The following is a 16716-nucleotide window of genomic DNA, read 5'->3' on the forward strand; positions in this document are numbered from 1 at the left end:
AGATGATCTTCCGGATAAAGTCATCGTCATCCTAACTTACAAATTGAACGCATTGCAATCTTGGTTGAAGGACACTCCTTCAGGAGGACATCTCCTTGAGACCGAAGTACGATATCCTTTAGTCTCCCCTTTGTACTTAGAACAAGTGCAATGCTCGATTCCCATGTCACTTTGCATCTCATCTGATACGTCATATCTATTCAGACTTTCTTGATCTGGAGAACAACTGCAAAGCTAATGATGAACCATTAATATATTAGAGTACGGTCGTACATTTTCAGTTGCTTCTCCTCAAGTTGTGTGGCTCGCATGGTTCACCGTGTGTTACTCATCGGAGGAGAATTGTAGCGAATGAAACAAAAACTTTCGATCAGAATGTAAAATAAAAGGCGATGATCCTAAAATTGGTCATCAGTTGATAAGGTCAATAAGTTAAGGAAATACCAAGGATCTAACGGGTCAACAAGTGTGAAGTCACCAGGGAGGTGAATCCGAAAGAGCTTTTCCCCTCGCCCACTCCAGCCCAGAATTGGAGGGTCGGTATTAGTGTCCAAGGCGCCAAAGCTCTGATGTGGCTCTAAATACAATCAAGATTGCACTAGATTTTGGTAAAGAGAAAGGAGTTCTGCGTAAGTGTGGCCGCTTCCTTAATCCTGGAATATGGAGGGTAGAAGCATGCCTGATACTTTCCCAACCTGAGCCCTAATCTGGTCAAAGATCATAGGCGAGAAAAATCTTAAGTGTTTAAACAACTTGGCGTACAAGAACCCCGCAAAGAGGAAACTTTTGCTTACCAAATCTACAAGATCGATAATACATTGTATCCAAAATACGGAATCTCCTTGAATAAGGGAACATATATCTATCAAATATACGAGATAAACTTAACGAAGGAATCTCAATAACTTACAACTGCGAAATAGTAGTTTAACTTCAAGACAGTGGATTCTCTCCACCTCATCACATCCAGTCATCACAGTCGGCTAAACGAGCCTATATAAAGTAACGGGTCGTCTTGAACAAGGCAAAAGCTAATACAATCAGTAGAAAGTCCAATTTCTAAACTCCAATTTTCATTCTGAATTGTTTAACTACAAGAACGCCTTACTGACTTGAGCATCAGAGAGATTTCTCAGACCTATGTAGGTTTCGCACCCTAGTTCATGAGAAGTAGATCGAGATTCAATGAAGGAGTCTCTTTATCCTTAATCATAACATGAAGCCAAATTTAGACATCAACAAAATAGAAGTGTGTTAATTGGTTATTGACTCCGCAAGTTTTGAGAATTTTGTTTCTTGGAAACTTGTTGAACATCTATATTTAATCATTCACCATACACCATTTGTTAGATAGAGCCGGGACATGTCAAGAAAATTGACAAAACATGTCGAGTTTCTATCTCTATTGGGAAATAACACAAACAGTAATTGGTATATCATGTGACCGATATGAATGCAAGCTATATTCTCCTTGGACGACCATGGCAATGGGACACTGATTGTACCTTCATAGGTTGAGCCAACACTTATGCTTTCGACTAGACATGAAATAAAACTCCCATGATTTCCCGAGGAAGTAAGGTTAAAAGTATTTCTTCTGCATTCCCAACTAAAGAAAATTTTCTTATAATGAGCAGGTCAGGGGACGGTTTTTTGTTGATGTCAAGGAGGCACAATGAGTTCATGTCGTTGTTGTCAAGGCGACAGTACACGAAGAAGTTGTTAGAAGTGACTCGAATATGGATTGGTATCTAACCCGGTTTATGACCCGCCAACCCGCTTACAAGGCAATGGTAATTGCTTGCCGAAACCAAAAGGTTTCGGTGGCGAATTTTGGACCCGTTAGCGGAGCTGATTACTGAGTCAGGGCTGGTATGCGAAGCTAGGCTTATGTCGGTTATTAGTGTTAGCATATCCATGTGTAATTCGAATTTAAGAGAGAGTCGGTGAGGCAGTGCTATTAGGGTTTAGTGGCTATATAAACTAAACCCTGAGGAGATATCAGTAGCACAATCTCACGAAATCTCTTGTGTAAACTTGTTTGCTTATCATAGTGGAAATCATCGCGTCTTTGTCGCCGTGGAGTAGGTCTCACTAACCGAACCACGTAAATTTCTGTGTTCTGTTCTTGATTGTTCTTTATTTCCTATTGCGTCTCCTTGATTACTTGTATTGACCACATTGAACCCCGATTGGCATAACAGAAGTCGTAAAACCACCTATCCAAATTCCAAAACTTGTGGAGAAAATATTAGAAGAATTCCTGGAAATTATTGCTAACGATCTGTGTGATGCACTTGAAAATGTTGCAACCCAAGAGGAGGTATGGACTAGTAAACTCGATAAACCGAGGTCGATCAACATGAGTAGCTGAGACGTAGTCTTGCGACCGAGTGTTTATCTTGTCCACTAGAACAAAAAACTATACCTTAACACCTACGTAAATAAATCAAGCAGAAATGGGGTTTTGATGATTAATCTTGGATTAAAAAGATACACGAAAGAGATAAGTAAACTTAAACCTATTTTACTAGTGCATGAGAGGCTCGGGTTTGTTTCTGAATGTGATGAGGTCAAGGATTTCGGGAATCCATCTTGAAACACATAGACATATGCTTGCATGGTTTGATTCTTGATTCTGGCATACTCGACTCAAAGGTATATGTTTTAAATGCTAGATATACCTAATGCTCATAATTGGTCAAAGGATCATCTTATGCTATTAATGTAGAGTCTTAATCGACAATAACGAGTAACAAGTAACTACCAAATGTGCATGGCATAAACCATGAGACAAGCTTAATCGCTTAACCAAAGCATCCCATGCTGAGGCACCCTCCATCCCAAGGTGAGCGTGCTCCTGGCTCGTGCTTCCAACGCCCACCAAGTATTTGCCGAAATGCTCGGACGAACTACGTGCTCCAAATGCTCAAAAAAAGAAAGACATGTTTTCTTGTTTTCCTAACTAGAAGAATATGTTAAAGGATGAAACATGTTAATACAGTTTATTCGAGTATTTCGATGATCTCTAATATTCAATTTCGATATAGTTTTCTCAAAAATAAGATATAAAATTCTTTTTTTAAGGAAAAGAAACCTCTTTCAAGTTTTAAAATACTGGATCACCTAAATATAATAGATATCATCAAATGACTCCATTACTGCTCTAAAATTGTCTTAAAAATATTCATAAACCTGAAAGCCAATAGAAATTGTCTTAAAGGTCATTTGAGACTTTTATACTCTTAAGAAGAAGGAATCACTAAATGATCAATTTTCACCGGTATCAATCATCTATCACGACCTCTGGGCTTGGGAGTGGATATAAACACCGCTGGAGCAAGTTCATCCATTATTTGACCTCTGGACTTTGGAGTACCCACCACCTCTGGAGCAAGCCCCTTACGTGTGAAGCAACGACCCCTTTTTTGCATATAAATAACAACATTTTCCCCAAGAACAGTCTGAGGATAATTCGAAATCTCAACAAAACATTGACACGTTACGAAGATGCGATGAGCACGATAACCGTCTAAGTTAAACCAATAATGAAACACATAAAGCCCAACAACATGAAAAAACCTAAAGCCTGACCAACTTAAGTACATTAGTTATATCTTTAATAAACCAAATTCAATAACCATAGACTCCACCTCTTGTGTAAGTAATTATTTTAGTAACCCTTTTTCTACGACAGTTTTTTTTGTGAGGGAAAGTAACCTTCTATGTAGACGCCTCTTTTTTCACCCTCATGCAGTTGACACAAACGGATCACTCAGAAAAAGAAAAACATTCTGTCATTGGTGACCTTAATAATCAGTGGTTGAGGCACTTATTTTACTGTTTAGTAACCACTAGCGAGTAGTAAAATAAAACGATTTTTCTAGCTATCTTTTCTTTGATAAACAAATATACTAAATCCCATACTTAATGTCAAAACATCGCTCATGTTTCTATTACGAACAGGCGATTCTAAATGTGGTTCCACATGAAATCAGAAGGAAATAATGTTGTATATGCTTGTACACTTGGTTGTGCGAACCCCATTTGGGTGGATAAAGAATAAATCAGTAACCACTATGGGGAAACTTTGGAAGGCATTTTTAAACTAACCAAGATGTCCCAGCAACACCTGCAGCAAATAAAAACAAATAAGCAACTCAAAACCTTGCGAACAATTAAATTGAGAAACTCAAATATTTGAATTGAGTTAGATCTTAAAACAAGTTTTTACTAGCTATAAAATATGTTTGAATCTGAAAGTGAGCTTGTTTTAAGATCTAATTTACATTAAAAATAGGTACGTCTTAATCGCCTTCAGATCCAGATAAAAAAAAAAACACCACCTAGTTTGGGGTTCAGATTTGGTTTAAACTAGCGAATAAAGAATGTGACGAATCCTTGCTGTAAACCGGTGAGTTTCGACTCACTGGGAAAGCTTCATATCTCGATAATGCATTTCAATCATTAGAGACTGTCGGATAAGGCCTATTGGGTTAGAGGGACCTTGTTTTACAACAGATAATAATGTCATTAGAAGAATGAGAAGGTCAATGCCTCAATGGGACACATGATACGGGGTTATTTATTCCAAAATACCATGTGTTTGATTCAAACTAATAAAAAATAAGGATCAACTTCAATCCATCTCTACTAGATTGACACCGAAGGAGAGACGGTATGACAATATCCCTACTATCTAGAGTCCTTTCGAACTGCATATGTACCTGAATTCATTTCTTTGTTGGTTCTGGTTTCCAAACAACATCGTCCAAACCAGTTGAGAGATTCTTGTAAAACTGCAACATTTTCAGGCACAAATAAGGGTCTCAGACTCAAATTTTTGGTGAAAAGCTATATAAAATTAAAGGAAAATATCTTCATGTTTTGATGCTAAGATTATGTAGCAGATGTCAAATTTTATCTTAACATTATATCCACGAATGCAGTGTCAGTAACATAATACCTTGTGAAACTCCAAGGTATCTCCTTTAGCTTTTCGAACCTCGACCATGCACAAAGAAGGAGCAACCTCAAAAACCTATAAGCATTCAAAAGAGAAATTAGCCTTCATATTGTATATCCAAAGAACTACTTTTCCACAACCAGGGAAGAATCCGAAATAATCTGGGTTACACTCTTTGGTTTAAATATTCAATATCGTATTCCTTTTTACGTTAATCCAAGAACTGTTTTGAGATTGAAGTAACTATCAAAAACGGATTCGAGACATGTATACACCAAAGACAAGTAGACCAAAATAAACTACAGAAACAGATGTATTTTCACTTACTGGCCTCAGATTTTGGGTTGTTATAGTTTTCTATCAGGATAACTAATTCCTTGGTCTTTTTTATTCGACGCTACCAAAAACAATGATCAGTATCAATAACATGAACACATGCCGGAACATCCAAGGGTAGGAACTAGGGAGGAAGTATCATTTCAGGTTTCAGCCATTCCTTCGAATTTTATTGTTCTTTTAAGCTCAAATAACACTAAGATTCTAAGAATATGGGAAGTAACTAAGAAGATTTAGACTTTTAGTACCTCTGTTGCAATGGATAGCTGGCCCTTTCTTCCGGTCTTGGCTCCTTGAAGCTTCATCTGATACTCATAAACCAATAAATTTCATCAAATAAAGGAAGATAGCTACGATTTATTGAATCGGTATTATTGGTAACATCTCAATCCTGAGAAACTAGGAGTAGAGAAGTGGGAGAAGAAGAATGTCTCCACCTTGTATTTATTCTTCTTCACATCAAATCCCAAAGGAGTGGCTGCTTCTTCAAGTTTTGAGAGTATTTCGTTAGCAGAGTGTTTGGAAGTAAATCTAGTTTCTCTTTTCACAAGCCCCTAGTCAATACATGATGTAAACTAGTTAAGTAACATTAATAACGTCACAAGTTTCATCGAAATAGAGCCTTATAACTAACTAGAACATACCGTTTGTTTTTCAAATAAACTACCAAGATTAAGACCTTGAGATGTAGAGATGAGCTCAAATGCGTTCATGGTGACCGGCCTTTCCTCCCTCCTCTCTACAACAAGATTTCCAGAATCCTGCACCAAGGAGAAAAGAAATTAATTAAAAGAACTCGTCTAAAATAAGTAAACCATGTCAACTTTTTTGGCAACTCTTGGATACAAAATGCACACGAAAATATTACCATTGATTCATCAAATACAGCATCCACGTCATCAAGATTAATCTCTTCTTCCTCAAATTTTGGTGGTTTGTACCCTTTCTTAAACCATTCATTCTCTAAGAGCTCAGCAACAGTTATTCGCTGGTTAAGATCATTAAACATATGGTGAATCCATAGAGCAAAAGTTATAGGGACAATGTGAACAAATCAAAGGAAAAATTGCCCGTGAAAATGTGAATAGTTTGAAGTAGCTATACGTCAAAATGAATATACATGGAATGTGCATACCGTCAAGGGATTAGGGTCGAGGATGCTTTTGATTACTTTCTTTACTTTTGAGGAGAACCACGGAGGACAAGTATATTCTGCTTTAAAAATCTGCACATCATATGGCTTCACATAAATGGGGGTTTGAATAATATTATAAAATTAAACAACTCTGATTTCTTTCTGAAAAAAGAACAACAATAAACAAATGAAATCGTATATCTAGTATAAAGTTCACCCGCAAACCTAACCTTTTTGTATAATGACATTATGTTGGAATCCTCAAAAGGAAGATAACCTGCCATGAGGACAAAAAGGATTACACCGCATGACCAGAGATCAGCCTTAGCTCCATCATAACCTTTGTCGTTTATGACCTAAACAGAGGAATATATGATGAGAAAAAATGTGGTAGATTTAAAAAGAAGAATGTATTTATTGAGTCGTTTAACTGTATTAGAAGCTATAATACCTCTGGAGCAACATAATTTGGTGTTCCACATGTTGTATGAAGTAATCCATCTTTCTGAAAAGAAAACATAAAAAAGTTCATTTGGATTCGTTTCCGAAGATTAAGTACGTCGAGTTATTCATGAACAACCGATAGATGTAAAACTCGATTGTGAAAAACACGTGAGGAGTCCAACAGTGACAAATTACATACAAAACTTCTACTAGATATATGATATTTTTATCTGTTAATAGTCCTATGCTAATAACTTTGAAGTTTGAACATATATTATACTCACCCGAACCTGCTGGGGCAGTGCACTCAGTCCAAAATCTGAAATTTTGAGTACTCCATCAGCATCTAGCAGCAAATTTTCGGGCTGTGAATAAAGGAAAAACAACACAAAATAATTTCTATCTTCTTCTACTGATAATAAATTCAGAATTTCAACTGAAGGAAGAAAACGAAACCATTGAAGAAAAATGATTCCTCACCTTCAAGTCCCTATGAAATACGCCTCTGCTGTGACAGTAATCTACAGCATCTACAAGTTGCTGAAAATACTTTCTTGCTTCCTCTTCTTTCAATCTCCCATTCCTAGCCTGGAGCAAGAAATACAATTTGCAATGTCAAGTGTAATCGTATAGCAGAAGAAGTTTCCTGATAACGACAACTGGACAAGCATGACCGAATAAAATGTCGAGAACGAACGTCTTACAATTTTGTCAAAGAGTTCACCACCTGTTACAAATTCCAATACAATATATACTTTCGTCTTGCTAGCCATGACCTGCACCATAAAGTACCCTTTTAAGAAATGATTCTGAAACTTCAATTCATAACCAATCTTATAAAATGAAAAAATAAATGCATAATAGAGTATACATGTTAGTGAAAACAGATGATTAGAGGCTAATGTAACAACCCAACCATCACTAGTTATCGATATATTGTCAACGCTTTTGCCACCCAAAGTCCCATATCTGAGCCCGACGGGTACAGGGTTTTTTTACTAGCAAAGACACCACAACCACTAGCCAACTCAAAAGTTTCGACACTTACTAGACTTGAGCTACACCTACGGCATAATCTCATGACGCTCCTCCGGGCAAAGTGGGATAATATAGCTAAATCACATAATTTCAACCAGAGGCAAGGTGAAAATCCAGTTATTTACTTGTTTCCCGTATATAAAATATGCAGGCCATATATTCATTTAATACAGCGACAAACTAAGAAGCTTCCATTCGGATTTAATTTCTAAAAGAATCTTGGGCAAAAGATTTGGCACTTCAAAATATAGTTACCAGAAACGGGATACGCTCCGGTATGAATACGGGGTACGCTAATTAGACGTTTCCGATTCGCTAGGGGATATAATTATTCGCAAAATTTATGCAATATATATATATATATGATGTGAAACTTAAAACCGATGGAAGCAATATTCACACTTTGTAAACCCTAAATTTAGTAATAACTGCAGACCCTAAAGTTAAAGCAGTATTCACACTTTGTAAACCCTAAATATCATGTTTTCATTTTTTTTTTTCTTCTTGCAAATGGGTACGCCAGATTTAGCGATCTGATTCACGTACCCACTCTAAAAGGGTACGATCGAACCAGATCGGAGTTCGCTCTCCAAATGACCGAATCTGGTAACTAAAGTTACAATTTTTTTTACGATGTATTTAGAAAAGTGTGGCTATTCTGGTTTCACATATAAGTCTTCTTTTAATATTAATACTTATAGGGACCATAAAATATCGAAGTTATGGATATTACCAACCACCATCTTACCTCATATAAGCGAACCACATTTGGGTGTCTTATCAATTTCATTGTTGAAATCTCGCGTTTAATCTGAAAAAAAAACAAACCATGAAGATGAGTCATGAATTCTAATCAACATAACTGGTAGAGAGCTTTAGCAAATATATTTTAAACCCATCAGGGTGAGAGAGTTACAACTTACATCTCAACCTCAAACCCCATTAGCATATTCAATCAAAATATTTTTCTAATATACATTGAACCACACAACCCTAATATATATATATATATATATATATATATATATATAATTTTGTCTAAAATTATATACTTGAATCTTAATAAAATAAAGCAAGTTGAAGATTTCAAACCTGAGCAATCATCTGATGCTTAAGAACTTTTTCCTTCTCAAGAATCTTAATAGCAACAGCTTCTCCTGTCTCTGTATTTTTAGCAAATTTCACCTTTGCAAAAGTTCCCTCACCTAACGTTCTTCCAAGTTCATACCTCCCAACCCTAGTACTACCACGAGAAGACATCTTTGTTTATCACAAATGAATCACCCCTTTCTCTCTTCAAACAGAAGATCTATTATCTTCCTATCTGTTCTTGTTACAAATCTGATATAGATGAGATTTCAGTATATTGAAATTTCTTTGAAACAGAGGTAGAGAGAGAAGAAACCCAGAACCGACTTGAGATTGGAAATCGACAAAATGAAGAGATATTATTGTCCATGTGAAAGTTTTTGTTTTTGATTGAAAGACCTAATTCAATCATTGATTCATTATCTCTTTTTCTTCTATACGAAGGAAAGAAAATCAATATTCCCAACTTATGGTTATCAATTCGATGGGCTTTTTGTTTTAATTCCGAAGAAATTGCAGATTTCGAATGGTCTTAAAGAGAGACCCAATTTTGTTAAAGAAAAGAGACATCAATTCTAAAGAGACAATCATAAATGGGGACCAATTTGAGAGTTTTTCTGGTTGGTGCTATACAAAATCTTGTTTTTGCAATAAAATGTTTACTCGTTTTCTTTTTGGATGGAAGAAATGTTTACTCATGACCAGCGCTATGGGGAAATAAGCAAAGTTTCCGGGATAATAAATTTTGGGTGGAAACAAAAAAAATATGTTTCCTCCAAACGCTTGTGGTGTGTTTAGTTGCAGGATTCCTATTAAAAGTGAGATTTGGTAGGAATCGTGAATCCTTGGTGTATTTGGCTACCGAGAATCTTAGGACTCTTGAATCTTAAAGATTCCTAGTTTCAAAATTTGTATTGGACCAAAATCCCACCCTACCCCTGGGATTTGCTAAGATTTGTATTAATTTATCCAAATTTCAAACTTAAAATAAAAAATATATATATTTTCTTCGACAAAATAATTATTTTAAAAATATTATTTTTAAAAATCATTATTTTTCCCAAAAAATCTGATATTTCCTCGAATGAAACGATATTTGAAAAACGAGTTTCGAGAACAAGGTATATTCAATATTTTTTTCTAAAGAAACGTTTAAAAATACTCAAATAATAATAAATCATAAGATTCTTATTAGTTGCCAAACAAACCAAAAAATATTACTTGGATTCATGAATCCGTGGAATCATGAATTCGAAGGACTCATGAATCCGCGGATTCATGATTCCGTCATCCAAACACACCATTATTTTTTTCAGCTTCTTCCCTCTTCTTCCTCTCCCACTTTCACCACCATCTCCGGCAACCCTCCGGCGAACCACCATTTCCGGCGAATTTTTTTTTGTTTTGTTTTTTTTCCTCACCATTTCCGGTTTGAAGAGCAAATCAGATCTCGTCTGGTTGTTCAAACCATACGAGCTCCGGCGAAGGGGCTCATCCCCTTCGCCGGAGACATTGAGAAGAAAGAGAAAAGGGGAGGAGAAGAAAGAGAAAGAGAAGAGAGCGAAACAGAAGAGAGAAGAGAGCGAAACAGAAGAGAGAAGAGAGAGAAGATGATGAAGTCGCCGGCAACATCCGGCCGACGACTTTTTTCCGGCGACATTAAAGGTGTGTTTAGTTTAATTTTTTTTGTTTTCCACCGTCTTTCCCGGAAACTTTTCTACTTTCCCCAAAACAGTGGCCTTACTCATCTAGGGGGTGTAGTGAATCACAACTTTGTTTCGTGTCTATAGATATTCATATTGACAATAGAGAGTTTGTTAACTTTCAAAGATTCTCATTATCATTTTAATGACATTTTCATTGACATATTATAATCCTTCATAGATACTCATTGACACTTTTTATTAACATTATGCGGACTTTCATGAATTTCAATTAATGAAAGTTGAACATTTTGTGATAAATAGATTAATCACAAATATGATATTATTGTGTATTCTATCATATAAAATATATTACTACAATATGATCTATTTATTTTTTGAAATAGACCTCAAGAGTCATTACATTTAACAAAATATGGACATATCATGAATAAATATATAAATTGACTACCATTAGACATTTTGGACCGTAAAGGACAAACACAGACCATTAAGACCATCTAGGGGCAGCGGCGTGGTCGAGAATTTGGCGGTCCGGTGCGAAATTTTAGCTTGAGGCCCTGTCTATAATGTGAAGTGTAAAATTATACGTAATGTAGTCAGCAAAATTTCAAAACACTCAAAGTTAAACAATCATTTTTATTTTTGGATGAGATGAACATCTCCATCGTGTATTATTTGCTCCCGTTATATGCAAAATCCGCATTGAAGTACGTTATTTTCTTGAAAGTAAACTAAATTTTTTCACTTTGAAAATAACTATTACAAAATCGAATAAATAATTCAAACAATAACTATTAAACTTTGAATAATAGTATTGAATTATACAAAATAAACTAACTAATTTGTTATCCATATGGCTGGTAATGACACTAATTGTGTGGGGATAATAATAAGGTGAAAAAATAAATTAGAACATGATGATGCTGAGTATTGAACTGGTGACTTGAAGGTTGTAATACAACATGCTTATCAACTAAGCTATTCCTTACTCATTGATACAATTTAGATTGAAAAGTTACTTATGGTGTGTTTGGTTGCAGAATTCCTAAGTAGGATTCCTATTAAAAGTGAGATTTGGTAGGAATCATGGATCCTTGGTTTGTTTGGCTACCAAGAATCCTAGGACTCTTGAATCCTAAGGATTCCTAATTTCAAAATTTGTATTGGACAAAAATCCCACCCTACCCCCTAGGATTTGCTTGGATTTTGGATTAATAAACCTAAATTTCAAACTTAAAATCAACAAAAATTTATTTTCCTTCAACAAAATAATTATTTTTTCAAATATCATTATTTTTTTCAAAAATCATTATTTTCTTAAAAAATCATTATTTTTTTTTTTCAAAAATCATTATTTTTCTTAAAAAATTTTCTTAAAAAATCACTATTTTTTTTCAAAAATTATTATATTTCTTTTAAAAATCATTATTTTTTTAAAAAACATTATTTTTTTCAAAAATCATTTTTTTTCAAAATCATTTTTTTTCAAAAATCATTATTTTTGAAGAATATTGATTTTTGAAAAATAATTATTTTGTAGAAGGAATAACTATTTTTGAAAATAATAATAATTTTTGAAAAAAAATAATGATTTGGAAAAAAAATAATGATTTTGAAAAAAATAATATTCTTAAAATAATTATTTCGTAGAAAGAAATAACTATTTTTGAAATTTTCGTGAAAAAAATAGGTTTCATAAAATTTCAGTTACCGGAAAAAAATAGGTTTCATGAAATTTAAGTTACTCAGAGACAATATTTGGATGAGATTTTGTTTTTGGATATTATTCATGAATTTGAATGATATTATTTTAATTAGAATCTTATTTTGTAAGAATCCAAATATAATAGACAAACAAACCAAAGGATTTTAAATCAAGAATCGTAGAATTCTTATTGGTTACCAAACAAACCAAAAGAAACCATTTGGATTCATGAATCCGTGGAATCATGAATCCCAAGGACTCATGAATCCGTGGATTCATGAATCCTGCAACCAAACGCACCATTAATCAACTTTGGTATTTGGGGGCCCTTAAATCCTTGGCAAACTCTTGCGGTTTTGGGTTGTGGGGAGGGGGGGGGGGGGCACCCCCTCAAACACTCCCCTGTTTATCGGTACCAAAGCCCCATTCTTAATTTTTTATTTATTTATACCCCATAAACTTAAGAAATTAATGACCAGCTTTCTGCCTAGCCCCTAAATTGTTAAGAATACCGATAGGTCCTCCATAAACTTAAGAAATTAATTATTAAAAACAAAATTGTTTTCACTGGAATAGAGCTCCATGAAATGACATTTGTTCTTCGTGAAACAGATCCCTCTTCCTAGATGACCAGGTGTGGTTTGTTCGTGATTATTTGATGAGCGCATGATTTCTTCAATGAAATTAGGTTTTCAGTATGTGAAAACTAATATCGTAATTTTTCCCTTCATTAACCCCGCCTGAAAATGTTCAAGTTTATCTTCTTCACAGATTCCCAATTCATTTATATTCCTTTTAAGCTTTTTCTGGCGAAATTCAAGTCAGAAATAGAAACAACAGGGAAAGTAACAAAAAATTTACATGAAGCGGGAGGTGGTCCAAAGAAGAAATTCGCATCTCGATCAGTTAAAGTTGGGTTACAATTCTCGTCAGAAGAATAATAAAGTATTTGAGAAAAAAAGGAAGATACTCTCAACATGTTGGATCTAATTCTCATGCTTAGTTTTTTTTTTATGAAATTGCTCATGTTTAGTTGGTTGTCGTTCTTGAAATAGGAAATGGTCGTTTAGGTTAAAAATTATTCATAATAACCAAAACAAGTACGAAGTATAATATTTTTCTATTAACTAAAGGTTGCAAAAATATTATGGCCAGTGGTATATAAGTAATAAGGTTTAAAATAATATTGTTAATTAGTGATAAGGTCAGTAGTGGTGTTCAAAAGGCCCGGCAACCCGGGGACCGGCCCGGCTTGGCCCGTATGAAAAACGGGCCAGGTCAACCCGGGTTCTTTCTCGGGTCCGGGCTGGGCCTCTATTCGGGGCTCGACGGGCTAGGCCCGACAGAAACTCGAGTTGAGCCCGACAACTTGTTTTTTTTTCTTTTATTTCTTGGAATATTTATATTTCTATTAATGATTTATATCTTATCTAGAAAATATAGAGAACAAATATTTATAATTTGTAGAAAATCTTATGTAAAAATAAATTTAGGTAAGTTCATAAGTTAGAGAAGATTTTTAACAAAAAAAGTTAGGGGAAATATTTGCGTTCTTAATAAGAATTTATATCTTATGTAAGTTTAGAAATTCTTTTTTAGATGATATAAAAAATTTAGGTAAGTTCTATAAAACCTTTTTTTTACGTAAGTTTAGAAAATCTTTTCCTTTTAAGTTAGGGAAGAAATTTAGTTAAATGCTATAAAATCTTTAAGAACAGTTATGCAAAATCTTCTAGGTAAGTAATCTTAAGAATTTTTTTTAAGTAAGTTCTATTTTGTATTTATTTTCTTTTAGTTTAGGTAAGTTATATTTTCTTTTAGGTCATACTCATTACTATATATCTAACATTTTTTAAAAAGGTAAGAATCCTAGTGTTTTGACTTGATATCTTATAGCTTTATAATTGTAATGTTTTTTCAATTTACTTTTAGGATTAGGTAATATTTTAACTGGATTTGAAATTAAAAAAAAAAAGTCTTGTGTGGCCAGGCCCGGGTTTAGCCCTGGCCGGGGTCAAGTACCAGTCTCGGGTTGGGGCAAGGGTTTTGCCAACCCGAGCCTGGCCCGACCCGGGACTATTCTAGCCCGAGTTGCTTGGGCCCGGCCTGCAATCCTTCATGGACCGTTTAATTTTGGGTCGGGTCGGCCTGGCCCGCCCCGATAAGCACCACTAAACATACGCTCCCATAAAACTTTCTCTCCCATAAGAGCATCTCCAATGCAACACTCAATCTTAGAAACTCTGAGTGTCACATAGGATTTTTAGAGTTTTTGCTTGAAAACTCTCTCCAATGCAACACTCTATTTGGATCTCTAAGATGACGTGTCGAGGGTGGAATAGAGATATCTCAAGAGGACACTCTAGAAATGGAGTGTCCTCTTGAGATATCTCTAATTCTCCAACTCATCAATATTTGAATTATAGCCAATAGGAATCGAATTTTCCATATAACTAATTATTTCTTTACAAAAATAACTACGACACATAACTAAACAAGAGAAGTTTAGAGTTTTGCATTGGAGACACAGAAAAGTTGAAGATCTCTATTTCCGCCACATAGGAGTGAGAATCTCAATTAGAAATTGACACATATGACAAATAGAGATTTTTTTGAGTCTTGCATTAGACATGCTCTAACCTAAAACTTTCTGAGGTTTCTTCTCGATTATTCTTCTTCCCAATTGTTTTCCTTCCCCTTTCTTCTTCATGAAATTTTAAGGGGGGTGAGAATTCGAGAGAGATAAACTAGAGTTAGAAAGTAATGTTCTTCTTTCCACCACAATGTGGTCTTTATCCCATCATCAACATGATCCAAGTTTCATTCATCATCAATTTCAATTTCCGTTAAGGAACCAGTGAGATTCTTGAATATAACATACATCATCAATTTGGTTGTTAATCGTTAGATCAACTAATTCAAGCTACCGAATCTATGAATTAAATGAGTTACACTACAAAAAGCACAAGTGATATTGGGCGACTCAATCAAACCCTAAAAACTCCAATTGGTAAACCATTACAAATATCTGTGTTATATATCCTTTTTTTGTTTTCTTAATACCACATCCAATTATCTCCAAGTAGGGTTTTCACAAAGTTAGCAAGTGATTTGAAGATTTATATATATAACCTTCAATCTAAGTGCAACAGTGATTGGTTATCAAATAAAAGATGTAGTAATCATCTCTTTGTAGCAGAAGTTGATATTCATAAGCTTCAACAGTAGAGAAGTATGGACATTAAATCCACTTGAAGCAGATTTCTTCTTCATTCTTGTTTATGTTTCTTGTAATTTCAGTACTATAAATATCGGCTTCCTTCACTTAAAATTAGCTATTAATCTAATCTCATCAAGTATGCCATTTGGTGTTTCAATGGATTTGAACTATTTTTTATGAATCTGGGATTTACTTCAATCGTCCGTTGTTTCGGTTGATCATTATCAATTAATCTCATCGCATACCTTAGTGTTTTACTCATTCATTATGCGCTAATAAGAAATTCCATTATGTAGGGTGATTAATCATAAACAACAACAATCTTCTGCAATTTGGATTAACAATGTTTATTGACTAAATTAGGGATTCTATGGCTACGGAGCTAAGAAAATGGTTTTATTTTAAATCATCACTCGTGATGTTTCCAACTAATTGCATCACATTGATTGATGAAGAAGAAAGTTTTCAGAGCTAAAGAAGAAGAAACTTTAGTTTTTTTTTCTCGATTTGTAAATCGAGTTTGCAAAATCTGCAAATCAAATTTGCAAATTTTGCAAATCGAGTTTGCAAACTCTACAACCGAGATTACGTTCTGCAAAGCTTGCATATCAAGATTGCAATTTCTATTTTGCAAATCCAATTTGCAATTTCTATTTTGAAACTTCAGTTTGCGATTCATAATAGCAAATCTGGTTTGCAAGAAGATTATCTGATACTGAGAGTTAGGTTCATCAACAACACTAGAAAATTTGAGAGGAACAAGAAGATGATCTAATATTTATCTTAACGGGTCGCTAATGATTGAAGTTTGCCGCAACCCTTAACGAAAAGAAGTGGTGGTGGGTGGGGGATACCTAAAGTTTTCTTTTCACCAAAACTTTGAAAGGCCGAAATTTTTCTTTTTCGTTTTTCAAAATATTGACCTTATTTTTTTTGTTATTTGTTCTAAAATTCGCAGAGGACTACTAGTATTGTTTTTTTTTTTGTTAATAAGGTCTACTAGTACTTAGACTTTTAAAGTTTTTTTGTCTTTGGCAAAGGGAGTTACATGTTATTTTGTTTTTTTTTTTTTTTTTTTTTGTTGAGCAAAAACGAACACCAAGCCGACCTACAGAA

General features: G+C 34.5%; 1 protein-coding gene across 1 annotated transcript; it reads right to left on the reverse strand.

Annotated features, from left to right (window-relative positions):
- Positions 1-3878: 3878 nt before the first annotated feature.
- Positions 3879-9719, reverse strand: LOC147557562 (CBL-interacting serine/threonine-protein kinase 23-like). The gene is made up of 15 exons (XM_086658371.1): positions 9012-9719; positions 8668-8730; positions 7586-7657; positions 7362-7469; positions 7166-7246; positions 6889-6942; positions 6668-6793; positions 6438-6527; positions 6171-6290; positions 5947-6063; positions 5740-5856; positions 5551-5607; positions 4967-5041; positions 4728-4799; positions 3879-4132 (listed from the first exon to the last, which is right to left on the reverse strand). The coding sequence occupies exons 1-14, from the start codon at positions 9177-9179 to the stop codon at positions 4734-4736; spliced, it is 1314 nt and encodes a 437-aa protein (XP_086514497.1). The 5' UTR covers positions 9180-9719; the 3' UTR covers positions 3879-4132; positions 4728-4733.
- Positions 9720-16716: the final 6997 nt, after the last annotated feature.

The sequence above is a fragment of the Eschscholzia californica genome, unplaced genomic scaffold (assembly GCF_041429995.1).
Source record: "Eschscholzia californica isolate CP2 unplaced genomic scaffold, dmEscCali1.0.p SCAF_2, whole genome shotgun sequence".
Classification (NCBI taxonomy): domain Eukaryota; kingdom Viridiplantae; phylum Streptophyta; class Magnoliopsida; order Ranunculales; family Papaveraceae; genus Eschscholzia; species Eschscholzia californica.

What these genes read in the sequence shown, in the direction of transcription:
- LOC147557562 (XM_086658371.1), bottom strand. Translation starts at nt 9,179, where the DNA reads ATGTCTTCTCGTGGTAGTACTAGGGTTGGGAGGTATGAACTTGGAAGA. An exon ending in CACTGCCCCAGCAGGTTCGG is followed by an intron (nt 6,943 to 7,165) that starts GTGAGTATAATA and finishes TTTTCTTTTCAG; the next exon opens with AAAGATGGATTACTTCATAC. An exon ending in TAATGTCATTATACAAAAAG is followed by an intron (nt 6,528 to 6,667) that starts GTTAGGTTTGCG and finishes TATGATGTGCAG; the next exon opens with ATTTTTAAAGCAGAATATAC.